Source organism: Vanellus vanellus (genome assembly GCF_965231255.1).
Source record: "Vanellus vanellus genome assembly, chromosome: 6".
Lineage (NCBI taxonomy): Eukaryota > Metazoa > Chordata > Aves > Charadriiformes > Charadriidae > Vanellus > Vanellus vanellus.
Genome location: NC_138911.1, coordinates 15475389 through 15503265, shown reverse-complemented (window position 1 = coordinate 15503265; position 27877 = coordinate 15475389). Strand labels below are relative to the sequence as shown.

The window sequence follows — 27877 nt, the reverse complement described above, 5'->3', positions numbered from 1 at the left end:
CACTGTCAATAGTTAGCTACAGAACAGGAAGGAAGTGTAAAGGATGCTTGCCAAGGCATGTATGGTGGTGGGGGGTGTGTGTATATATGTATCAGTTCAAAGCCAGCATTATACAATCAGAACAATGCATGTTAAAAAAAAAAAAAAAAAAAAAAAAAAACAAAAACAACAACAACACAAAAACCCAAGCAAGCAAAAAAACCCAAACAGGGTTTACACTTTAGGATACTTTGTCTGAAATGCATGACACGCAAAGACAATCACACAACTTTTCAACATTATAGTAAAACCCACAGGAAAATTAACTTGTTCTTGTAAAATGTTGGCTTACAATATTAGGGACCTATCCTGATTCAATATCAAAATAATACAATCAAGTAGCACCCCTGTTTTAGGACACTTCATAAACTTACACCAACTGCCGAAAGACTAGTAAGAGTTAATAGTGAGACTCTTAACAAGTCAAAGATTCATGTCTGAGAAGAGCTTTCTGAAGCACATGGTGCATTTTGAAAAATCTGGTATTATCATAGGAGGTAGGCTAATCTGTACAGAAAAAGACAATGAGTCTTGTTCTGTTTTGCACAATATTTCCATCAACATAAAAAGCTTACTTAATAACATGCAAAATTTTGAGATCAGCTGGCACCTGATGAAAGAAACAGGGATAAAAGCACTGTCCCAAGAGTCAGTTGAGTATTCAACTGCTACGCAGAATTAATTTCAACAAGGAGGACGGTTCAGATCAATACACCAGAAGTACAGTATTCCTTTTGAAGGCTTACAGTGAAATTCTTAGGCTTCTGTAAACATGAAAAATATTCACTGTTCCACATAAATCTTTGCTGTATTTAGATTTTAGAAAGTGCAAATTTTCTGTGATTAAGGATTAGAAGTCTGATTTTTATTTGGTCTCAAAGAAGAAAGGGTTTGGTAGTGCTGGAAATGGTAGGCCTTTATCTATGGTCTTCATTTCCCCATATTTTGCTTCTCAGCATTTCTGGAAAGAGTTTATACATAAAACTAGACCTAACTTGACATTCAGGCCAGTTCCCTGCTTCCTCTCTGAGAAGATTCTGATCCATGCCTAAAGAATGGCAGACATCTCCTCCCTTTTTATAAGAGAAAAGTTCAACAGCTCAGTCCCCTGGCCATAAAAACCTTCAGTAATAACAGTTTCCTTAATTCCCTCCGCCATTATAGCCTCTAAAGGATTCCCTTGTTGTGTTTCTCACTGATGCATTAAGGAGAAAATTAGTTTAATTTATGATTCAAATTTGATTGATACTTCATCTCTGATATTCCCGATGATTTTACAATCTGGGGAAGAAAGTGGAGAGTTCATGTTGCACTCTGATTTCCTGCCCCCCCCGCCCCTCCCCCCCCCCCCCTCCCCCAATAATAAAGATGCTATAAAGTTGAGGCACGAGTGGTTAAGGGTGAACTTGATCAGTTCTAGCAGCTGGTTCTTGGACGTGTCCTGGTGGTAAAGGCTGATCACCTCCCGCAGGATGTTTTGGTGCATCTCCAACTTTGTGTTCCCCAGCTGTAAAACACAAATAAAAACATCTGTAACTTCTCAATTAAATTGGCCCCAAAATGTGAACAGTCTCTAAAGGAAAGTTTCCGATGTAGGGACAATCAAACAAAACCTTCTGTTTTTTGGTTTGTAAGTGGAATCAAGAATTCTGTATGTGACTAACAATGACATCAGACTGAGATTACCCAATAGACTGCATTGTTATAACATTCAGAGTTTCCTCTTAGATTACTGGTTGTTTCTGTGAAGTATTTTTACTTACATAACACATTGGTTCTTTGGAGATTGTACTTTCTGAAGTATATTATGTATTTATGAAACCTTTCATTCCAGTCTGGGAAGTTTGAAGAAAAAAAAAAAGAACAACTTGCTCCTATATTTACTCCTCCCTGCGTCAACAATACTTAGAATATTATCCCTTTGGCTACCTTTGAATAATACTAATTTTCATAGTTTGCTGAAGATTTCAAAACTTGCAGCTGCGTATTTGTGATTTTAAAATTTTTTTTCCTTAAATTACTCTTAGTAGCTCCAGTAGCCTACAGATTAGAAAGATTTGTTTGCTTGGATCTCCTTAACTCAGTGAATGAGTAGGTACTAGTTCTGGCAGATATAATGAATTCTTATGACACCTGACTAAATGACTTTGCAAAAACCTTATTGCCAGTATCAAAAGGTATATCATTAGTCCAACTCCCAGGGCATCTGCTGTTACACGTTTTTACTGAAGGTGAGGGGAAATGAGGCTCTCAGAACTAAGGATCATCAAACAAAATTACTCATGGGCAGTTCTGAAGCAAACGAAAGACAAAATTAAATTGGTACTGAAATTTCATTGTTTCTATTCACAGAACTGAGTGACTTAGGGATAGAATTTCAGGGTACTCCACAAAGTAAGGTGTAATCACTGAATATAGCATTTAAGGTTTGAAATCCCAGTGTTGGCCCTGCAGGAGCAGTTAAGAGCTTCCAGTATTCAAAAGGCTTCCTGGGTATAGCCTGAAATCTTATGTTTGAGACAAATGTCAAGAAGTTCTTGAGCTCTACGAATAATGTTAGCACATGAACATGGAAGGCAGTACAGCCATATTAGTTTCAACCTTTCTAGAAGGGGAGAAAAAGCTAAGTTAGGATGTATGGGAGAGCGGGGCCCCTTTGAAGCACAAAAGAAACATGGAGAATGTGTTATGTATAAGAATTGCTAATATACACCTGACCATTTTGTTGCCACCAATGAGCAAACACAATGATTTATTATGGTACTATATTCTTCTGACGGTGTTGAAGCAATTGGTAATTCATACTGTCTAAAACTGAGTTGTCATGTCACACTGTGCCCAACTGCTGGTGAAGTGGCCACAGGATAGACTTGTTGAAAGCATCTAAATGCTTTTGATTTGTTCTGCAGTCTGGTAATGCAGCTGTAGAACGTTGGACAGACCTGGTCATTTGTATGTCCCGTTTCTTCTTCGGATGCTCAGAAATCCTAGATATCTTAGATCTCAATATTTTTAGACTGATAGGTACAACACAGTCTTTCTTCTCTGCCTGTTGGATGCCTTGAGTTAGAACTCTGGTTTTTTGCTATGGACTTAAAAGCACTGACATTTCAGGACTACTTTAGAAAAGTTATACTTCCGTCTTAAAGATAGTTTAGTGAACTTCTCTACAGAGCTCATTAAAACCAGATTACATTAACAGTTTGAACAGAAGATATAGTTTTAATGACTTGAAAATCTTATTTTAAAGTTTGTGTATCTACACAAAAAGATACATACGGGGCTGGAATTTCAGTTCTCCAGCTGGTCCTGCAGGAGGATTTCCTTGCTGTAGTTTCTTTTGTTCCATCTGTTTAACAACCTGGTGAAAAATCAAAATACCACAGTTGAAAAACTTAAATCTGTCAATTTTGTCTGATGTGACATAAGTGAATACACTTAAAACAAATTTTGCAGTCATTATTTAAAGTCTTTGTTAATGGGTATAATACTGAGTTGTGATGCTTGCACTGTTTGCTATAATCCTGAATACTAGATTGTTTTGCTGTGGTACCATTACTTTAGAATTCAGCTGGGACTTATATGAGAAATCAAGATAAAGAATGCTTCAGAGTTGTGGACTGTCATGAGCTGTCACAGATATAAGCATACAGAAAAGGAAAAAAAATATTCTGTTGTCATAAGTGTACCTGCTGGAGCTCTTGTTTCTGAGCCTGAAGCTGGTCGTGCTGCCTCTGTAGCTCTTCCTTCTGCTTCTGAAGATCTTCTGCCTTCTTTCTAAGTTCATCTTCCTGCTGAGAAATATGACTTTCAAATTCCTTCAGCTCATCCTCAGTGAAGAGCTGCTGTTGATCTAGTGTCTGCAAGAAAATACATGCAAACATGAATGCTTAGGCAGGAATGCATAGACATTTTTATTATCTTCCCACTGAAATTATTATTAATAGCTGAGTTGTACAGTTCACCAAACAACCCTCAGAATTTTTGTCAAAACACCCACACATGACACTATAAAGAGTCAGTACACTCACTTCAAGAAACAGCAAAATAGATGTTTCTCAGCTGTTTTCTCAGCAAATTCTATTACATATTTACAGGAAGGAGAAAAAAAAATATTCTTGCTTCTAGCTGAGCTCTTATCTGACCTTTACAGTAATTCATAAACAAAATGTCCATTTTCTGTTTGAAAAGCATGTGGGAAAAGCTCTTCTAGAATCCACAGGGTGGCGCAAGACCTTTTCTGTTTGTGTGTGGACCGTAAAGATTACATCTGCATTACATTACCTGCTACATTTTTTACATTACATATAGCTAAGGCACTTAACCACACACATACCAAAACAGGACTAAGAAAAACCAAAGAAGCAAAGGTTAGAGACATGCCATTTGGTTTCCTGGTTAGAGTGATGGTAATAGTACAGTATGTTGAACTTGGAAGACGTTCTCATTACCTCCCAGCTATCTGGCTCCAAGAATTCTTTTTTCTCTGTAGCTCGCAGGAACTCTTCCAAAGTCACTAGCCGGTCCTTGTTGATGTCAACCTAGTTGAAGCAAAAAATTAAACTCAACCTAAATTATGGCTTTTGGTGGAGCTGATGTTTAATTTCATTATTCAAATATCTTCAAATAAAACTGTTTTATTTTTAAACTGTCCCATTTTCATGGGAGTGCCTGCAACATCTTCCGAAAACTTCTCTCACAAGCTTGTATAGGTTAACAAAAATGGAAATAAAAAGTAAATCCTCACGTTTTACTTCAAAATCCATTGGCTTTATTGAAAACATTATTTGTGGTTACGGCCCCAATGCTATTTGGGCATACAGTGGCATGCATGATCTTTTTGAGAAAAATGTTTTGTAGCTTTCTGGTAGTAATTCTGTAACTATGAGTCAGAGTAATCTCCACTGTTGGATAGGGAGGTTTTAAAACATCAAAAAAATCCCAACCGAATTGTGTCAGAATCCTTAAGGGGAAGGGAGGAAATGCTTCCCTTCATGATTAAGAGAAGACCAGGCTTAATCCATTCCTCAGGCTTAAGGAATATATTTGAATACAGAAAAGATACGAATGAAAAACATAGTGGTTCAAAACACCATCTTCCCTTTCCTCTGTCTCCTGGGCTGAAAACCTATCAGAACTAGTAAAGGTATTCACTGTCACAGGTGATACCTTGAGCTCCCCCCTTCTGAAGGGACAAAGGTGAGCTACACGAAAGAAGACGTTGTTCTACTCCCTTTTCTCACACCTCAATCTTACCAATTTGCCAAGTGCAAAAGCACATTTAGAGTCTTCCTTGTTTGACACAAAATTCACAGGGAATTTCTTTTGAATCTCAGTATCTGCAAAAGATGGAGACTACAGCACAATTCTTTCTCTGGAACTTCTTAAATAAAAAGTAGCCATCAGAATATGGGGGCAGGGCTTGAGCATTGTAACTTTATGTGAATCCCAGCACAAATAGCACTCAGTGTAATAGGTCGTCCCTTTCTGCTGTACTTGGACAACCCTTCATGTTAGGACAGTATTTCTTGAACATAGAAGGAAATCACCAACTCTACTGAATATCAGTCCTCACCTCATTCATTACGTGTTCTCTCATTCTCAGCCTTTCTTCTTCCATTTCTACCATGTCATCCTCTTCATTTTTGGGATCGTAAACTTTTTCTAGCTGAAATTCAAAATTAGCAAATATTAGTTTGGAGAAAAGGCTGCTCATTCAAATGACAGAGCATGTTTGGAACAGTAGTGTGAGATACTGCTAAAAACATGAGTTCACCATTTTTCCCATAGAGTGAGAGTGCATGTATGTGTAATTCTCCTCTTTTAGCATAGTATTTAAGCAACAAGTGAACCTTTCATTGCTAAGAAGGAAGTTTTCATTTAATTCACGTGGTCTGTTGTAATTTAGTGCTGTGGACATTACAGTAAAATTGACCACGGCATGCACAGCCTGATCCTACATTTGATTCAAAGCAGGCAGAGTTTCCGTGTGGTTTCTGGAACAGGAGAGGGTAGCTTTTTTACCAGAGTGTGCAGCTGACCCTGTAATCATTCAGGATATCACAAGACAAACTGAGTGCTTAATTTAATGGTCCACTTCTCTTCTTGCCCAATGTCCTTCTAGTGAGTTTATGCTTATTTGCTTCTACTCAGTTTTCTTAGTCATTTAGCTTTGCTTGCTTAGCCATAGGTAATTTTAAGGCCCCAGACTATTTGTTTTTTAAACTATAAAACTGCAAAATGGTGGGACATATCTGTCAAAAAGACTGCTATGTATCTTCATTGTATTAGAGAGGATTATGGCAAAGTATTGTTAGAAATCTGTGTTTCCAAACTGAATTTCTGCAAAAATTTAAAGCAGTTTGAATTTACAAGCTTCTATATACACTATATAACACATTTCCTCCCTGACTCATGAAATTTAGAAAAAATTGTAAGACTAGCTATTGACAGCCATAGTACTGGATCTTTGACTGGGAAGTTTAGGCTTTTTTTCTTCTATACCAAACCAGAACCTACTGGAAAAATGAAGACCAAGGCCCTTTGCCTACTCATTGATTCTGCAATTCCCATCACTGTAGGATTTCAGTACATTGTTATCATTACCCCTCTGGGAGGCAAAGAAGTACTAATACTTGCATTTTCACAGACAAAAAAACAAGGTTTCAAGAAACTAAGAGCCTGTCTACTTTATCAGATGTACATGTGCTCCAAACTAGCTAGATACAAAATATGTGAAATTTCTGTAGCTGCTCCCAGCATATGTCTTTGAGCTAACTTGCACGAGCATGACCCTTTTCCTCTCAACAAGTCTTAGGACTTTAGATTAGCACTCAATGAGCATAGATCCCCGGCTTCAGAAACTCTACCAGGCTGCATCTAGCCAGAGCATGAGTGCAGCTCTCTGCATTGCAATTTATACAGGTATAGTTATCCTGCAGATTAATTACAAAATCTCAAACAAGCCTGTGGCAGAGAAATGGGTGAGCACTAGTGTGTGTCTGAGTCCTGTGCTTCATCTACTTTATTTTCCCTGCTGAGATGTTTTTACACTTTTGTAGAAATATTAACAATGCACAAAACTTGGCATGAATACTCTAATTTGTAGTCCAAAGCCCCCAAATATACTTGGAAAAAGTACAGACATCCCTGTAACCATTTCCTGAAACAAGATAAGTTTTTAAACTTTTTTTTCCTTTACCTCTTTAGTAAATAGGGCTTCTAATTCTTGTTCATCCAGGAAACCATCATTATTGACATCTACAAAAAGAAGTGTTGAAAATAGAATTTGAGTATGTACAGAAAGTAATAGATGTAATAGTTCTCCATGAGTTAAGTATCAGCATACACATCTCATGGTGGATTAAAAACCTCATTTAACAAGATGCTTGTTACATAGGTATTTTTTTCTGTTTAGGTTTTTAGCAGGCATTGGCTGAACTGTATTGCCATTTTTGGTTGGTTAGTTGGACAAGGCTGGAGCAATCTCCCTACTTCTTGCATTAGCAAATTGAAATAGGTCACAATAGGATTGCACAGAGTGCAATTGCCAAAAAATATTGCTGAGAACAAGTTGTCCCAATTTAACAGCTAGACTTGTAAATAGACTCAGGAGCAACAGAAATCTGCAGGAAAACTTTGTTAACCAACAGTATGACTCTCCAAGAAAACTAAAGAATTATGTGGAAATCTATATAAATATGCAGCACTTGAGAAGAGATCATTGTACAATAACTTTTCATGACAAATGCAAAGTGGAGAATACTTAGTAACAAACAACCCATCTTTGATCCTACATTCTATTCTGAATGTTGTTATACTACCTCTGAAACTGAAAGAGAATGTCTGCTTCAAATGAGTGTTACTATGCAGTATTTTTGTTTAATTGCTTCAGAGTTTTTTATATACTAAGCTCTAATGCAAAAGGTTATTTCAGCTATTTATTTTATTTTTGGTAAGATTTGCACAAAAAAGCTACCAAAAATTATCAGAAAATTATCTTTCAAGATTTCTTTCTAAAAAGAAGAAATAAAGTTTAATAACTATAATGCATATTTATATATTTTATAAACCAGGGTAAAAGTTCAGACTCAAGCTAGAGCACTTTCCTTCAGTTAAATTACCATCTTTGAGATAAGTCAAATTCTGTGTACTGTTCAACACTTCACGGCCCAGTGCCAGGCAGGATCTGCTTAAGGGTACTTCATTATGAAGCATTTAACAACGTCTGGATATAAGGTTAAACATTTATATAATCACATTTAAAGCAAAATACCCATTCAGATGCATCCTTATCTCTGCTACTATTTTATTGTTTCTAGCTGCACACTGCTTAGAAATATAGAGGCAGGACTGGGAGTCATTTTGGTTTTTGTTTTATTAAGGGAATTTCGCAACGTCTGGAGAGGCTTGGCACTTCTATGACCAATAGATAAGGAGAGTCTGGCACTTATCTGCAGAGATGATGAGAAAGCAGGTTTTCCTACACACACCTCTGAGCATTTATTCCTAGTATGTAGTGCGTAAGCAAAGTTATAGTTACGGACAGCCCTCTAAGTATCCATACTTCCCTGAGCAATCACTACAGGTTATTGGCTGTATGATTTTATGAGCAGTTAAACAAAACTGTTTTCAACTTTTAAACCCCATCTGAAACTTTGCAGTAAACTCACAAACAATAACATTTTTTCTCCTCTATATTCTTCAGATTCATCCAAATTGTTTGAGGTGTAAGACTTCATCCTAGCATAAGACAAACTTGCCCTCAGCATAAGGTAACAGAAAGTCACTTCATTGTTCATTAAATTAAACTAAACCTCTTACCATGTAATTTGAAAAATGTTTTGGGGTCAAATTCATTAGGATCTAGTCCATCTGCTTCTTCCCACACCTCTTTCAGTTGATCTTTGCTTCCCTATAGATTGGTTACAAAGAAAAAGTATTCAAAAAATGATTAAGTGTAATTTTTCTGCGTTACCTTTGCCTTACAGTTTCTCGGAAAGGATTTAATTTCTGATTAATCATGTTGCAAATGGAATCAATGGAATTTTCTTTAATTCCTTCTTAGTCAGGTCTAATAGTTTCATTAGACAGAAAGGCCCAGGGAAAGAGGGAGTGCCAAGGAAATGCATATTCTGTGGAAAACAGTGCCTGTAATAATCAGTCACAGCCACACAGACTCATCTAGAAATAATAGTTGAAGGGAGTTAAATTAGTTTGCCTTTTCTAGAGCCAAAGGTGCTGTGACACAGTTCCTTGCAGGTCAGGCAGACCACGAAGGCATCCCTACAGTTTTGAACACCATTCTGGCTTCTTCCTCATGAGTTTTAGCTTCTTTGTAAATAACAACTCTGCCAGCAAATAGCATACTTGTACACAAAAAAATGTGGGTATATATAGTGGGTTTTGTAATGCTATCAGTGCTGTTCCCACACTCTGCTCCTATGTCAACGAGAAGAGGCAAATGCTGAGAACAACCAAGATATACCCTTCTCTTCATCAGCTTCTTCTCTCTGGAAATGAAAGCTTCCACCCAATCATGCAAGAACAGATTGTGGCCTTACAGGATGGTGAACTTTAGGGTGATCTCCATGTTTTTTCTTCATCTCCTCAAATTTGGATTCTTCTCGCTGCCTCTTTTCTTCATCCAGTGTTTTTAAATACTCCCTCCTCTCGTGTTCTTTCATCATCTCATATTTTTTAAACTCCTCATGGCGGGTCTTATCATAGTTTTCCAGGTCACTGGTAGCCTAAAAATACAGATATATGTAGACACAGGATTATGCCACGTGATTATGTTAACATGTAGGAAACAAAAAACACTGTATTGTTCAGATCTGTGGACATATTGCCATTTTCCTTTTAAACATGAGGCGGACTAGTCGGTGGTTTACTTTCATGTAACAGTGATGCAAAAACATCCCTCCTCACTTTGTTATTTCCACAGAAATTAATTTGCAAGGGTTCAACTGCTGGACAATCTTTGCAACTACACAGTACTGTAAGAAGGCATTAAGGTGTCCTTTCTGGTCATTTAATAATAAATTAACTCAAGTTAAGTATGTCCCATACTAATCAAGCACAGCTTTAAATAGCGCCATTAATTCCTTATTTATTTCAGAATAAGAACATTCGTAGCTTATCCTACAGTTTAATGAAAAAAAAGTGCCTTCATTAATAACAGGAGTTAGTTTGCAGTAGCTTAATACAAATTAAATAAAACAAAACAATTATATTGAGAGAAACAGTGTGAGGGAAGAATTTCTGACAAGTACTTCTATAGAGTTTAGAGAGATATCATTTTCAGTACGCTCAAGGTATTAAAGGATGTTTTGGTAGTGCTTTTCAAAGTAACATGTTCATACCTGATATAGATTTACATTTAATTTTGAGATTCACTGTACCTTTTCAAAAACAATTCCAAAGCACAGACCCCCTAAAATGCCCATTCTCAGCTGAGAAATGAAAAGAAAAGAAAAATAATATAATAAAAGAACTGCCCCACTGAGGATATACTTCTCCTGGCAAACCAGAATTTTCCCAGAAGTGATGCTCAGAAATGGCAAGAAACTTTATAATATCTATTTAAAAAATAATTTTACAGAAATTGAGATAAAATTTTCCAAGGGTAAAAAAAACCCATGCAAATGACAGGAAGCTTAAAATATACCTTAACTTTCCATTTATTTTGAAAATATAAAAACTGCCAAATTCTCGTGTCAAACATGCAGTGCTCTCTTAAAGCGTATGTGAGATTAAAGCCTTTTTCCCCCTTGGAAAGCGTATTTTTTCCAGCAGTTGAAAAAAGCCACGCCATGCTTAGCTTAACTGAATCCCCTTAATAAACATGCACCGAAAAAAAAACCCACACCTCTGATTGATACCAAATCTGCTAAATAGACATTGAATGCCATGCCCAGCACATGCAGTTTCTAATATTGATGTCTTATATTCTACTCTGCTGTAGTTTTGCAGCTTGATGTACATATAATAGATCCCAAAATTCAAATGACTAATTAGGCATGATTTTTTTATGCCATTCTGTGAGACGCTTAAATCATTTAGAATTAGAAAATACACTTGGGAAAAATGTACCCCTATCAAAACATTAATTTAAATGGCCCCAGAAAGGTCTATTTTATTCCCAAAGTTGTTTGTACTGGCACATGAATGCAAGTCCTGTTAGGATTCCACCTCAAAATTTATGGCCACACTGCACACTGACAACAGTTTTCATGTTGTGAAAAAAGACACTTTTTTCTGAATGACTTTTCTCTGAAAAGGAAAACCACGTCACATAAAAAAAGTGGTGCATATATAAAAGGATTCACCTTTACCAGAGAAAAAGCATAATAATTAATACCAAAAACCCCACAGTAATTTATATCTGGTACTCACTGCTTTGATCAACATATCTAAGTCTTTAGGTTCGAACGTGTCAGGATTCTGATGGTTCAGGTGCTCAAACTGTTTAAGGAGAGCCTGATGGTCTATGCCAGTGTCTGGAAGAACAAGGTACAAATGTAAAACATTAAAATAAGTTTGAAATCAAGCAAGATCAGGGAGTTAAAAGCTTTCATAAGGGAGCTTGCGCCTTCTAAGTACTTGAGGCTCTCTGAGGATTGGATAATTTTTTCACTGTCAGAGGAAACTGTAGCAACATTTCTAAAGTTGCTTTCCTGAAGGAGACTGGCAAACTTGATAGCAATTTGCACTATATTCCTTCTGATGTGTCAGTGTTGCACCGCACACAATAATTTAACATGCACAAATTAAGGCTTATGGTTCAGCAAGGAAACGTACCATCAATTTGAGCTTCACAAAGTAAGAAAAACATTTTATTCCCTTTTATATAAATGAGATAGTTGAAGCTACGTGTAGTATCAGAGCCAACAACTTGCATCTTTTTCCTAAACTGGGAGAAGTCTGACGTATGTTTTGCAAATGACTTATGGCCAAAGATGTTATGTACAACATGGTGTGAAATTATATCAAATCAGATAAGCAGGTATTAAAATTTCATTTGTGCAAAACAAGAAGTGCAAGACAGCGGAGAGTCAGGTCCTGTGTCTAAAAGCTGCAAACATTTCTCTCTTCTTTATAACAGGAACTCCCAACAATATCAATACAAAATTCACTAACCACAAAACACATTTCTACAACAGGCTTTTCTAACTGTTACCATGGATTCTGACTGCCAATGCTAGATAACAATGCTATCTTAAGCAGCATACACTTTGATATATTATGTGTAACAATTTTGACAAGCTTTTACTAGATAGTTTGGCAAAGAATATTTTATTTGTTTAAAAAAATTGGAAAACACAATTCTGAACATGTTATTCTCTGGTAATCTATCTGTTTTACACTCAATGCTGTGTTTGTATTATCACAAAACAGCAAATGCTGTCTGGGGCAAATTTCAACCATCATTCCTCCCTGATGAGATCATAATTTCTGTTGAAATATACGCGCCTTAGCCTGTTTTTGAAACATTTTTTAGAAGTGTAATAATACGCTTTTAAAAAAAAAAACAAATAAAATCCCCAAACAAAACAAAAACAAGCCTGCCCTCAAACCCATTTGCCTCAATTTCTTGTATTTATGGGGAAAGACTCGTTCTATTTGTCAGTATTTACTTGCCACATTACTGCATTATCCGAGACCCAACATTCTTCTGTCCTGTAGAGATCAGTCGAGTAGGATCTTGGTGCAAATGTTTAAAAACACATCTGGATCAGGACTATATATATGCAGAATATAATCTCAAGACTGTTTTGTTGTGTTTTTTTTTTTTTTTTTTTCTTTTTAAACCTGATCCATCTGAGAGGGAAGAAAACAGGGCGGATTGTGTACTTTTTTTATTTAGATCGGATAGAAGACTAAGATATTAAGTGGTGTTACAGGGAAAAGATTAACAAAACAAAAAAAGGAAAATCAAACAGCTCTGCCTGCTGTTACTATAGAATGCTCTTTTGTACAAGTTCCAAGATGTTGCATAGGTGTACAGATGCAGCTGTATTTTACAGATAATCTGGCCCTATTTGTTGTATGTGGTATGAAGTACTCGATGGTTTGGCTGATTATAAAATTTACAAAATGTTTTCCCACTCCCTTTGCTTTCAAATCTTAGAAGTCATCTGAATATCTTTAACTGAAATAATCTGTTCTTGTTCTTTCCCAAATGTGAGATCTCACACTTATACTGTAACAGATCTGGTATGCTGGGGGGAATTATTTTTCTAAAGCATGCTGTGTTAGTTAGTCTTGATTTGTGGAAGTAGAGAGGGCTAGAAGTAATCAGTCCATTAAGTTATTAAAAAAAAAACAAAAAACAAAAACCACAAAATTACTATATAAATAATCAGATATCATTAGCTGCTGTCAACTAGCTCCCTGTGAGTGACACTATGATGTCACTGGACCGCTCGCCTGCAATAGCAGCATGAGACCAGGCTCTTAGCAGCTAAAAAGCCACCTGAGGAAGATGAACACAGGGTCTGGGAGGTATGTGAGGCAATGCACTGACTCCTGTGGAGGGACTACTGCTGGTCTGCACTGTCTAGCTACCAGTGGACTGTACTCTCTGGGACTAGAGCTTTCATTAAAAGAAAGCAAAGGACAGAAAGGTGATCTGACACCCTCAGCCAACTCTGTATTATCATTCATTAATTATACTACGTTAGCACCTCAAGACTTCATTGGAAAGGTACTACACTGTAAATATCTTTTTTCCCAAATTAATCTGATGCTTTCCTGACCCTACTAACATTCCCATGAACATGTATTTGCGCATGCATACTTCTTCAGTCTACTTGCCACCTCTAAATTCAGCTTAGCCTAGAAGACAGATCCTTATTCTTGGAGTATTTTAAATTGATACATTACCTATTCAATTCAGTGGGATGCCTTTCCATAACTTGCAAATATTTTTAATAATAAAATAATCTGCACAGGCAAATTAAGCCCTTTTTATTAGAGCTTCTTTATGAAAAACTCGCTTTCAGACACAAGATCATGCAGTCCATCATTAGGATCTTTATGAGCAATTAATTATCTTCAAAAAGAAACCACTAATAAGAAATTTACAGAATAAGTTCTAATAGCAAATTTCAAAAATTCTAATGAAAAATAAAAAGGGATAGCACCATTTCCCACACATAGAGCAATCATTAGAAACCGTATACTTTATTTATTAAAAGAAATTGCCTGAGTTTGCACAATTTTGTTAGCAATTAAGAAAATGCTATGGAGTATTTTTTTCACTCCAAATGTTTTTCTTTATTCAGGAGCTTAAAACTGCCCCCAAAATAAGAAAAATAATCTTTTGAACTGAAATATTTAATGTTTGTTATAAACCTGTACAATAACTCTAATTGGTGGAAAGGGGACTTAAAAAGAGAAAGGGAAAAATTTTGTGTTAACTAACTGTAAAAAAAATTAATTTTCTACACTGTAAAGACATGAAATGCTATGTCACGTTGTATTCTTAAACATAGTCCTACTATGTTACTAGTTCTCAGGGGGTAATCTATAAATTGATGCCCTACAAAAATAAAGAAAGAGGTTGAAAAAGATTAGAAGTATCTGAAAAATCCACTGCCAGAATCAAGTTTAGTTATTTGTAAAATACATATGGCTATTCTCTTCTCCCCAGTTTCCCGTAAAGATGGTTCTTTACTGGCCCTAGGCCAGCTCAGAAAGGACACTCACTTTCAGCTTACAGTCAGTATTGTTGACAACAAACAAAGCATAACTGATGGATTTTGGGCACCTCTTCAACACAATCCCATCTGTTAACTCACCTAGTTAAATTTTGTACTCTTACCTTGAACAGAATCCATTTTAGCTTTAATTAACATTCTTAATCTTGCCACCTCTTGTCTTTTGAGTTCATCCAGCCGTGTTCTTACATGGTGGCTTACTAAATCAAGCTCTCTGCTTAGTTTTCCACTCTGTCAAAAAAACAAAGCTATGTATAAAAACTAGAAGAAAGTAGCCTTTAGGATTCCCATTAGACATGAGCTGCAAGACAGCAGACTAGGGGCAGTCTTTGGCAATATCGTAGCCCACATTATAAGAATCTCAAAATATTTTTCAAAGAGCATGTTAAAAATTTTTTTAAGCCTATGGTTATAGAAACACAGAGGAATCCTAAAAGCTTTCTGAAAATAGAATTTTTAAGTATCTTGCTCCTTCAAAGAGCAAAAGCATGACCTTGAAGCAGCAATACTTAATAATGTTTAAAAAGTGACAAATTTCTTGACCAAATGTTCTCAAATTAGTTCAAAAGAACTGTGAGATGCACAGAAAGTGCTGTGTTCTTCATCCCCTTGATGATGGCTGTAAGACTTGAGAGAAAGTACGAGCACAGCAACAGCCACCAATGTGTATTGCAAGAATATTTATCAGGATCTGGAAATGGATAGTAATCTTCAAGGGTTACACTAGATGTGGCACAGAAGAAAAAGGAGCCAAAAGCTGCCAATGGCAACATGACGGATTAAAGGAAATGCAAAAGGCAGGATCTCCTCTTTAAGTCTATCACTTTAGACTGTTTCCTACCTGTCCCTTGCTGAATTTCTAGCTCATAAAGGGGAATGCAGAACAGCCACCACCTACAGCCAGGAACTAAAGTAGAAAAGACAAGAATGTGGTGAGGTTTTGGAGAGAGTGCTACGTGGATTGGCGCAAAAGAAAGGACAGCAGCGGAGAAAGGCAGAGGTCTATTTTGTTCCTATATACACTGACTTTACCTCTAGCACAACTTCTCTATTTCCCCAGGCTTTAAAATCTGACTTTCTTGTAATTCTCTTCCACGTCATCATATTCATTTGTGACACACTATCTTAATCTCAGAACGCAGATATACCTCTATGTTCAACACAGTGTTCCAAATTACTCAGCAGGCAACAGCGAGTGAGAGCTATGCTTGCAGCTGTTTTGATGTACATGAAGGTTCACCTACCTCTATGAAGTCTGAAACTGGATTTTAGTAGATAGGCAGAAGGCAGAAACTGTGCATTCTAGTATATATTGCTGGAGTGGTTTTTTTATGCTATGGGATATTCTTTAATGAACAGAAGTTCTGCTGTCCCTTGACTAAAGACAAAGATCTAGTAAGAGTTAAATACCTAAGTAAATAAAAATTAGAGGAAATTTAAGATCACAAAAATTGAGAGGAGCATGACAAAAGAAAAGGAAGAAAAAACACAACATATATGGCTCATGATTACGGATATAATTAACCTTTATTTAACTCTTTTTTTTTTTTTTGTACCTACCTTTATTTCCTCTATGTCAGCAGTCTGGAGTTTCTCCCTGAAATGCTTATCTGTTTCCAAGACATCTATTACTTGCCTGAGATATTCATCATAGTAAAGTCCTGTATCCTTCAAAAAAAAGAATGAGAAATTGAGGAAAGAATATACTACCAAACATTTCATTTTGTTTAAATATGATGATTAAACTCAAATCTCAGCAACACAGGCATTATATTCTCTTACATATCTTCGTTTTTTATTTGCATCATTGCCCTAAAACAACTTATTCTTATGATTCATTTGTTTCAGCAACTGACAAGGAAGAGGAGAAAAACGTTTAGAAATCCATTGCATGCACAAGCATCTGTCATGTTAATATAGTTTGTTGTTTTTTTTTTAAAACAGTGCAATTCATTCATTACTGCTCTATTTGAAACACTGAACTGGAATCACTGAGTGGAATTTCCTAAGATACCACTCAATCGCTTGAAAGAAGTCTTTGTGGACCAGTAAGCAGTTCTTCCTATTGTAAACTGGGGAACTCCTTTCATGTGCCACCTCACCTTTAGCAGCTCGTGGAAAAAAAACATAAAAGAGAACAAATTTAAACAGAACCTTACCATAGAAGATCATAGACTGCATGACAGACTGGCTAATACTAGTTTCCTTCCTGCAAGTAACTCCAGTAAATAACATGTAAATTTCAGGAAGGGAGTTTGCTATAGCCAGATTACTAACAGTTAGGAAAAAATACTTAATTACATAAATTTCATTATACTTACTGGATTTTCTACCTTCTCTCCTTCTACATGGCCTTCTCCTTTGACTTTTGTCTTATCTATGTCTATAGGTACAGCTTCCAGGGCCATTAGGAGACATGTCATCAGCAAAATACACTGTTGAGGCAGGACAGATAGCCTCTTCATCTGAAATGAGACCAAGTCACAAAAATTAACATACATCTGTTATCGTACTGTACTGATTAGAATTTTTTGATGTTCCTACATAGATACCTGTAATAACACACTTCCACACTTCCCACATGTTCTACTGCTCTCAAGGAACACTAAAACTCAAAGAATTAAATACAGCTTTAATTGTTGAAGTCTACTATTACACATGCATATTTCCTCAGATTATATCTTACACTTCTGTGGCAAACCTAAATTGTACTGTAAACAGTAAGAGGTTTTTAACATGTGGAGGTATTATCAATGGCTCCACAGAACAGGTGGGAACACCCAATGTTCATACGCTTGTTTAGGATGGCCAAGTCTTGCTTAACTAATACTGACATTCCTACTCTGATCATGCCTTTGCTGAAGTTATTGCTAAACTCCTAAAGATAATCATGGGCACTGAATCAGACCTTAGTGTAGTAATGCCAGTTAGGTTTTATGTTTCAGCAGCGGAGTATTTTGCCTAATTTGGAGTCAGTATCTCCTCCAAAATTTATTTGCAGGAAAAATATTTTACAACCCATATTATATCCACATTTCAAGTTGACAGAGATTCCCTAAAAAGTGTTCATGCTACCTGAAATTGTTGCCGAGGCTGGGGCTTTATAAAGCCCGTCTTCCCTAGACTTTCTTTGGTGTCTTATATGGGGCTAACTCGCACATAGTTTGATAAGCACCAAGCTCTATTTTCTCCCCCTCTATCAAATTTGGTTGAAAATAGCTCAATTCTTTCAGAAAGTGGGAAGATGGAATACTTAAACACTGTGAATAGCAGAAATCCAGCTAAAAAATAATGATGGTAATCCAGCATCTGACAACAAAGTCAGGCTCTTGAAACAATTCATCCAATTTAGTCTATGAGAGTACACAGTCTCTGGATATTCTATAAAAAGCTTGAGCAAACTCCAATATTACTTTAGTAATATAAATCACCTCCTGGAAAGCAAAAGTTGCCAGTCAAATACTGTCTAAAATTAGCTTAGATATGTCAAAGAAAAAGACATAGTATTCAAGAAATGTGCAGTCAAACAAATCAAAAGTATACCTACTACAAGGAGAATTTCTGTACAAGTGCTTTAACTAGTCATGCAAGTAATTCTACCAAAAGTACTTAGGTGCACCGGCAGCAAATCTTTTTTTTTGGGGGGTGGGAGGACCAAACTGTAATTACAGTGTCAGTGCCAGTTTTCCTGACTACATGCTCTAGTACTTGACAGTGAAACATTACCTTTGCTTGGATTAAGCTGCTCCTTTACTCAGGCAATAAATGTAGATAAAGGTACGTAGATAATATTAAGCATTGTTAACACCCTTTATTCATATAAGTATTATGTAAAAGAAATAACTCTTATTAAGAAAAAAAATGGGAAATGCATAGAAGATGTACAGAGATATTTGTTCTTTTGCTGGGGATGAAGGAATAGCTGGAGATAAAATATATCCACCTATCCATCTTTTGTTTTATATGTTAAAGGCTCAAGAAGGACAAGAATTCACTGTTCTTCCTTAATCACATCTTCAGCAAAAAGAGCCTAAATGGATTCTGCTCACTTATAGCAAATACCTGTTACTTTCCCTTAAAAAATGACTAACATCTGTTCATTACCAGATGGGATAGCAGGAGCTATCGTTGCTGCCATATTGAGCATATTAGATTCAGTGTCAGCACTACTGTCAGATCCACAACAGCAAGTCTTGGTTAGCTTTGCCTAGGTCATTCCTTTAAAATAAGCAAACACACAAACAATAAGAAACCCAAACCCAAACCCAAACTGATTTGCTGGAACTAGTAAGTTAATTTCTATACTTCTACACAAGCTGTTGGATTTTGAATTTTAAAAAGGCCAAAGTTCCAATACTTCAGATGTTTTTGATTACAGAATATTGTTGTATAAATGCTGCGCTTAGGTTTGTAATTTCAACAGGATTTAATCACAGGAAATGATAATAACTAACAAATATTAGGTTTTCAAGTCTCCTAATCTTGATGTGGGTGCCAAGACTGAATATTTTTGAGTACTAACTGGATGACTTCTATAAACCAAATCACCAACTTAATGGACTGGCCCAGAAGTTTTCCTTCCTGTCCTCATACTGGATCTTCAGGCCAGGCTAGGTTACTAGGGCAGATCAACAATGCAGCTAGGAAGTCCTGAACTAGAGACATCAGTTGAGTTTGTACCTGTTAGTGGCACAGCTCATTTTATGTATCAGTGGCATGGATCGCATTAATAAGTCTATATGTGATGCAGGCCATCAGTTCTTCTAGCTGGCAGACAACCACCACCCTCTGTCAATTTTTTGTGTCTTGCATGGACAAGGTCATCTAATTTTGTCCTAATTTTTTCCAAAAGTAGATTGCCATGTTTGGTGTTAGAGTCATTCTCTGAACACTGTTGCCTGTTATTGTATCCTTACTAAGGCATTTTGATATACCTGTCAGCTTATGAACACAGCTAGATCTCCATGTAGGCTTGAATACAACAAATGGAAAGCGGAAACAGCTTAACCTATGCAGGAGGTTGGATAAAAATAGAAAATAATGTTTCTGTAACAGACTACCTATAACATGACCAGCCCTCATCATATTTATAGTTCAATATGCGTCCTCAGGAGCATAACGATACCTCTGCTCCATAAAAGCAAAGGGCCCCCTCACCCCGAGTCCTATCTGCAGTGATGGGTGCTTAGGGAAGGACATGAGAAGAGAGTGATTCTCACTGTCACTTCTCGACTACGTCGACCAGAGATTTTTGGCCTTTCTTACGTTCAGGTTCTACCTTTTCTTAACTTCAATGGATTTTTATTTCAGTACTTTATTCAATTAATTTTTGAACCATAAAACATTTGTATCATCTATAACACCCTATAGCAAGTAGTTCTACAGATAACATATGTTGTGTGAACCATCTCTGCTCTGAACCTGTCATTCATTTACCTCATTCAATGACCCCCTAAGTTCTTGTATTGGAAGAGATGTAAACAATTTATTCTTCATTACCATTTCCATTTTATAGCTCTCCAACAGTAATCATACACCAGTCCTTGCTCTTCTAGCCTAAACAGGGCTAGCTTAGCTACTGATTCCTTTTACAGAAGCTTTTCCAGACCTTTGGTCATGCCTGTTAGTCTTCCCTGAATCTTTTCCAGACCTTTAACATCCCATTTGAAATAGAACAACCTTGGGAGGCCTAGGCTGTGCTACAGATTTTATCAGAGCATTGTTTCTTAACAAGAAAGGTTTATAAATTCTATAGGTAGGACTGAGAATATTTGCAAGGTGGTGGTTTGCCTCCAAAGCAGATTGAGATACAATTGTGAGGAAGCCATTGTACTTTCCTTTTCAGGTGAAAAAAAAAAACAGCAAAGAAAGTAAAAGTAAGGCAAACACTTAATTCAGTATCTGTCAACTAAGTATATTTAAAAATGAATACAAGACAACGGAACCTCAAAATCTACTTTGAAAGATTCTGGACGAACAGCCTGGGCAATAACTTCTCTAAACTCAGAGCAACACAGTAAAAAAAAAATTGACAGGTAAGACAAAAATCCACCTTGCTGAAATTCTAGCAGAGTATGAATGGGGCAGTCTAGTAAACTGGTAAGTGAAAGGCCATAAGTATGCAATGGATACAAAACAAAACTAACAAAACCCAAAAGACATAAAGTATATGAGTATAATAACTATACTCTCAGTATTTTTAGAAATGTTATTTTTTAAAAGGTTATGTATGTTTGAAGTATTTATTTAAAGAAAATGTAGCTTCAATAGTACTAAAAATTTGGACACCTGATAGACAGATAAATATTTTCCCCACCAAAATATTTTTATATACACAAATTACTGAAATAAAAGTAAGTTATCATAAGTCACTCTAGTTATGTAAGGTGTATAAACAGTGTTTTTAAAAATCATATGTGGCTATTATTTGAGCATGCTCATTTCAAGTAACACCAACAGGTCATTTAGTTAGCTGAGCCATGGCAGAGAAGCCAGAAACAAGTGCTAGCCACAGTTATGGCATTGATTCATTCTTTGCCTATGGCAAGTACCAAAGCCAACACTTTCCACAATGACACCTGGTCTTTGATCCATTTTAAAGACATAGATAATCTTCTTTAAGATGCTGACCTACAATTTCTAGTAACATGAATAATTGTGGAGATGAGGATTGTCAGTTTAGGTCGAAGGGGGGCATACCGTTAAATTTTTAGGACTTTTTCCCTCGCTACTCAGGAAAACTGATAAATAAAATATCCATGCTCAACTGAAACAACTGAGGTATAAGCAACCATGTAGGTCTGCCAAACCTCATATGAGGGAGCACTAATCTCCAGCAGATTTGGGATGGGCAACTGGAGCTATATCATCTTAAACTACCTCTGCTGCAGTCAGCAAAGCTTATCTATCAAAAGCCCTAATCAAACTAAGTGCCATTGGGTCTGCTGACTTTATGCAGGATTTGTGCTCCTGGGCAACTTGAGTTCCCTTGGAAATACCAACCTTTGTAATTACACACTGTCATACATAATGGAAAGGACTGGATGATATCACAATTGTTTGTATCTTCGTATCTGTTTGATGTAATAAGCCACTCTGAAAAGAAGGCTACCTGCTACCCATCAGGCAGTTTTGTTTCAGGTTGTGCATAAGATGTTTTTATTGTAGCCCTTTTGATAAAACAGGCCAAAAAATCCACAAGTAACAGGAAGAATTAAAAGCAGAGAAGACCAAAATGAATAAGCAAAAAATATTGTTACTGTTGCAGCTGACTTTGTTGACTACTATGCTCAACACAGGACTTCCAGTAGTATTTTGAGGAACCCAACTGTTTACACAATCTGTGCTATCACAAGTAAATTGGAAATACATTTATTAGAATAAAAAATAATTATCTACTGAAGATAGAGTTACTGTATTGAGGTATCTATTAGTCCAAGACTATACTCATCAAAATGCCCTCAATAAAAGCAGATGACTAAAACATACATGAACCTTTAGAGTTTGACAGTCACAATTGAGTCACTGAGAACATTCTCCTCTGACACACATTAGAAGACAGAAACCAAGCCCATTGCAAATTCTAACATTAATCAGCTGCATGAAAAAAGTCAGCATGATTCTCAAATTCAAGGACTAGAGGGAACAGTGACAAGAGGCAGGATGAGAGGAAAACCAGGGTTCCAGTTTTTGTTCCACTGAACATTTTACTACTAAAAGTTCATTCCACTCTCAGCCTGTTACCAGCTACCTTGAACAGTTCCCGACTTTTGAGAAACTCATTCCTGGATGCTCATTCCTTCCCAGGCACTTTAGGGTGAATCTGTGTGTCTGACCCAGGTATGTGGTTTCTTCTGTAAGGACTAGGAGCCACCAAGTCAACAGACAATCACAGTGCTGCAGAAGAGGAGCAATGTCAATTTGATCACTGCCATCGGTGATATGTATGCTGTGCATTATATCCTTGTGCCCTGGCATGGGTGCATTGCTTGACCCTATTATTATTACTATTCTTCCTACCTATCCTTCCTGTATAGTTTAATAGAAATACAAATTGTCATGAACCTGCCCAGCTGACTAGTTACTTTCCCAACGACAGTGGAAAGAGCTAATGTTACAAATGTCAACTGGAAATCAAGTGATTTCAGTCAAAGACACGTAGCCCACCTAGATGAAAAAGTAGCACAACTCTAATCTGCTTGTATCAGAATTCAATCTCATCTTTCCTAGAGGGATAAACAAACATTTCTACTGGTAATACATAAGAGAACTAATCATAAAAGTAGAGCTCTAGGACTGACCAACACTGTACTTTATAAACAAAGCCAATATCCTAAGCTTTCAGGAAAAACAAAAAATAAAAACCTCTCGGAGTATAAAGTATTTTAAAAAACAGACTGAGAGCTAAAAGAATGAGATAGTCAGCAGAAAATAGAGCCACCAATGTACTTGCATGAACAGAAAAATACAATTGGAAAAGAAGCAGGCTGTCTGCCAGCAACCTTGATGTTAACCCCACCAAAGTTAATCACAAATTCCTATCAACTTCAGTGGAACAGGATCAGACATTGGAATTATAAAGAGCTAGGGGCTTTGAAAGAGAAGTACAAAATACAACTTCTGAAGTTTGTTCTAGCAACATTAACACAAGTAGATAAACGTGGGCTTAGCACACCTGTTTTACACAACTGCCACGTGTTTATAATATAAGCCTGAAAATTTACTTTTCATTAACTTAACACCTATTGCCCAGAAAACAGCACGATTCTGGTACTGATGTCTCCATCACCTTCCTAGCAAAGCACAAATATTTTTAAAGAAGTAACACCCAATGTCATATTTTCTAAAAGTGAGATAGGCAAAAACATATAGTGATATCAGTGTGTAGTGTCTGCACATGTAGAAGCTCAGTGCACGACTATGAGGCAAGATAGCACAACACTGTAAATGTCATATTGCACATTTGCACTTCCCAAACCCATGTGTACCACAATGGGCAATGTAAATGTAAATCCAGACATACAATACACAATACCTATTCACAAAATTTCACGTACGCCTGCTCTATCTGATATGGAAGTAATTAACCTGTGTAAGATACAGTGCAGACATGCAGGATGATAGCAATATTCTCTGTAGTTATGATTGTACTGTGACTTCCTAGTCTAATGCTGTACATTGGAGAAGTGATCAATCTTCATATGCAGTGCTTCTCTTTACAGTTAAAAGTTGGCTGATAAAACAGCTTCTTTTTTCAGCTTCTCTGAAAAGACAGCATGCCTCAACTGTGCGTAGTGCAACATTTGCTGACAAAACCATTTTTTAAAAAAATACACTTCAGCTGTTTTATTAAATGAGTCACCCAAATGCTGGGGGATCCTATATAGTAACACAAACTATGAATGCTCAAGCGGGAAGAATGCAAGTACTATTTACGACGCAACTGTATGTCCAGAAATAAAAATGGCATCAAAGCAAAACATACAGCCTGCTGCTACATGTGCTTAGATATGTCATAAGTAAAGTTTGAAAAGACAACTACTTTTTCTTCTTGTTGCGGTTAATGGTTCATTATTTAAAAACCTGTGTGTGCACACACAAATACACATACATACTCTCATACTACCTGCCTCCAAGGAACTTCCCTATCATCGTTTCAGAAAAATAAATACCAGTGTCTACAAAGCTATCTTACTAACTGAAGAATGATGAAACACTAGTCTTGTTTTTAAAAGGAATTTGCATGATTTTATCAATTCTTTTCAATAAAGTTGGCTCCAAAAAAAAGATTTATGAAACCAATACTCATGCAAAAACTTGCATTGAATTCAATGCGTACTTGATAAAACTCTTATCAACTTTAAAGGCAAATTTAAAAAAAAAAAATTGGTACAAATATAGCTTCCTGTACTATAACTTCAGTTCCCATACGGAACAAAATACAACAGCAAACCTGGAATCTCACAAATTCATTTTGTATAAATCCAAACAGTAATTTTGCCAGTGCTGGCATAAAAACCAACTTCATTTCAAATATGCTACTACAAGCAACCAAAGTATTTGCTTAAACCCTAATCTCAATAAGTATTTCAGTTATTCTACTAATATGCATTTTGCTCTAGTCAACAACAAATGATGATGCTAAAGTAAACCTTGAATGCCCTAGGACTTCAAGGAACTTTTTCCCCCCGTTAGAAAGAAAATACAAAATAGCTAACAAGAATAAATATAGATCTAATAATATGGAGCCAGATTTAAAAATAGTTAGGCACTTAATGATAGCTGCCTAATGAGATTTATTTCCATAACTTGTTAATTCCCATTGATTCCTACTTAATAAGTAATCCAAATATGCATGAATGTCCCACTTGTGTTTTATAAAGAATATAAAGTGTGAGAAATGTTATCATGAAAAGGGCCTACGTATTTCCTGAATCCTATGATGAAGAGTAATATTTACAACTGAATATGATTAAAAGAGTTCTAATAAAACACAGTTTCTTTCATTCTTCCAACTGTCAAATCATGCATAGTACTTAAGAGCAAAACCTGTTGAAATTAACATGAATTTTGCCTCTGATTTCATTTAGTTTGGCTTAAGTACCTGGCCATGGTTTTAGCTATGTACAAGCATATCCCTATCCAAAAGGCTTGTGTTTACTACATATCTAACAGGAACTTCAGAGATCTCTTCTGCTTACTGAGCAATCAAATAGACAAGAGCACAATACCTCACTAGATAAACACCTTTGTTGTACAGGAGCTCAAATCAAGGCAACACTGATATGGGCTTTTAACTTAACAGTAAAGGATTTTATCTTTCTTTTGTAAAGTGCATTTGTTTAGTCAGTGTATCACTAGAAGCATGGGTCAATATTTCCACACCTCTGACATTTGAGTCAATATAATAATATTTTATATTTTTTATTATCTCAGAGAACTACTGCTCTCTGCTTTCATGATTACAGTTAAATTATATACATATTACTTGGGGGCAGCTTTTGACACAAAACCTTTAACTTGGTTTATACGACTGAAAAGTTTATGTTCAGCAATACTGCTATACTGTATTACTCCACAGCCAAGGTATGGAAACTTATTAATCTTATTCAAAAATAATCCTTTTTGTTGTTCTTGCTTAGTTTTTATTTGCTTGATGGGGTTTTCTGAATATAATTTCCATATCAAATAATGATCTGTCAAACCACAGTATACCTTCAAGTCACAAGCAATATTATATCAGATGTCTACATTAGATGCCTTTGCATCCAATAGCTAATGCAAGTTTTAAGCAGACCCAATGAGCAATATTAATTTATAATTTTCCCCCTTTTCTGTCTGTTAGTTATCTTGGTTAGAAGTGAAGGAGACTCACATTGTTCTAGTACAACCTTTTTTTTTAAAGATAGACTTATGTTATTACTTTTTTTTATAAAATTATATCTTTCATTCAAAAATAAAATACTCCCACTGTCCAAAAGATTACAGTAGTGAGTAAAAGGGACAATACATAATCACAGGTAGGAGTTACTGTATGTAATGAGGTTAATAATTTGCAGTCCATGGTGGATGCTGCACTGTGACTGTACAAGATCATTGTGTAGCAACTGACAGTCAGATCTAAGTGGATCTTAAGTGCTCACAGAAATGTGGGTTTCTCCCATAAACCTCTTGGGAGTCTTAAGAAAAGGTCAATAAATGTTACAACAAAACCTGGTTTCAAACAATTTTTGAGTGGCTCTTCATCTCCTCTCCAGTCTTTAGAGTAGGAATCTTTCCCATGCTGCTCTGTTTCGTTGAGAGGGACAGTCACGTCAGAATTCCAGGTAGAACTGCACCAATACTGAATCAACTACAGGTCTTTTCTTTAGAGTGGGAGAAAACAAGACGACAAACAAGACCCAAAGCAAACCTCTATGCTGAACTTGATACTGGGGTGTACTAGTGCTTCATTGTTGTTACTGCGATGGTCTAATTTTGAAAATGCTGGACGTTATTTCTCCACGGCAAATACTTACAGCTCAAACAACAGAGGCTTTTTCCCCTACAGGCTTACTAAAAAGTGTTGCCAAATGTGAACACTTTGGAAGGAAAACCATAGCCATGTTCTTTTCAGGGGGAAAAAAAAGTTACCTCTCTACAACCATGTTTCAACCTCTTCGTCTTTTGGAAGATTTTCTGAGTACAGCAGCTAGCCTGACACTAGAGTATTTTACTTAGCTCCTCCAGTAAGCATAATGCTGAAAAGCTGTAGCCTTTCTAGTGAAACCAGCCTAGTCTCCCGCACAAAGCAGGCTAAGTTTTTTTTTTTTTTTCCTGCGGTTGTGCAATTACCAGCCAGTCAAGATTTTGCTGCTGCTGCTGCTACCAGGTATGCATTAATTTCTCCTGGTGCTTTAAAGCTAACCGCTTATGCGCCGGCCAGCGGGGCTGCCGAAGTGTTACTTCCTGCAAAGCCATTGACTCTGGCGGACGGCGCCCGCGCGTAAAGGCTGGTGGGAGGGAGGGAACCTGGCGACCCCCCTTCCTGGCGGGCGGCGGGACACTCCGGGCCAAACTCCGGCTGCTCCCCCCCTTCTCCCGCCACCCTCACCCATCCACACCCCCCACACGCGCGAGAGCCTTCCCGCCGCCACCGCGCGCACCGCTTCCCCCCTTCCCCCCCCCCCCCCCCCGGTTACCATTATTTCGCGTTTTCAAATCTGACAGGAGGGAGGGCGGTTAAACCTTCAGCGCACCTTCCTCCCATCCACCCACCCCCCCCAACCCCGCGGTCGCAACGGCTCTCCCTGACAGGAGCTGCCCCGCCGCCAGGCCTCCGCCCCGCTCCGCGCCCGCGGGGCGCCTCTCGCCGGTCCCCCCTGCCACCGAGGGGGGCACCGCCGCCCCCGGGGGCGGCCTGGGACGGGTGACGCTACCTTTCCGTCCCCCTGCGGCGGGAGAGGAGCCGCTGCTTCTTAAGGGCGAGGTGTCTCCTGCGCGCGGGGATGAAGGGGGCGTCCCCCGGGCGTCCTCCTGACGATCGGCGGGGCGGCACGGCACGGCGCGGCGCGGCACGATACAGTACCGTACGGCACAGTATGGTACGGCGCGGCACGACAGCCCCACGGCAGTCC

General features: G+C 37.3%; 1 protein-coding gene across 2 annotated transcripts; it reads right to left on the bottom strand.

The window, feature by feature from the left end:
* Nucleotides 1–1406: 1406 nt before the first annotated feature.
* NUCB2 (nucleobindin 2) lies at nt 1407–27877 on the bottom strand. Of its 2 annotated transcripts, XM_082484963.1 has the most exons (13): nt 27680–27877; nt 17084–17227; nt 16323–16430; nt 14867–14993; nt 11437–11540; nt 9603–9788; nt 8863–8953; nt 7241–7299; nt 5615–5707; nt 4491–4580; nt 3729–3899; nt 3319–3400; nt 1407–1546 (listed from the first exon to the last, which is right to left on the bottom strand). In XM_082484963.1, exons 2-13 carry the CDS (start codon nt 17225–17227, stop codon nt 1434–1436), a joined length of 1368 nt encoding a protein of 455 aa, XP_082341089.1. In that variant the 5' UTR covers nt 27680–27877; the 3' UTR covers nt 1407–1433. The 2 variants fall into 2 exon arrangements, with proteins under 2 accessions (XP_082341089.1, XP_082341088.1); XM_082484962.1 differs by lacking the exon at nt 27680–27877 and having other exon boundaries at nt 17084–17297.

Coding starts and splice junctions, on each gene's coding strand:
- NUCB2 (XM_082484962.1), bottom strand. CDS start 17,263: ATGTATGTTAATTTTTGTGACTTGGTCTCATTTCAGATGAAGAGGCTA. Junction 14,994..16,322: donor CTGACATAGAGGAAATAAAG/GTAGGTACAAAA, acceptor TTTTTTTGACAG/AGTGGAAAACTAAGCAGAGA. Junction 3,900..4,490: donor TGGAGCCAGATAGCTGGGAG/GTAATGAGAACG, acceptor ATTTTCTTGCAG/ACACTAGATCAACAGCAGCT.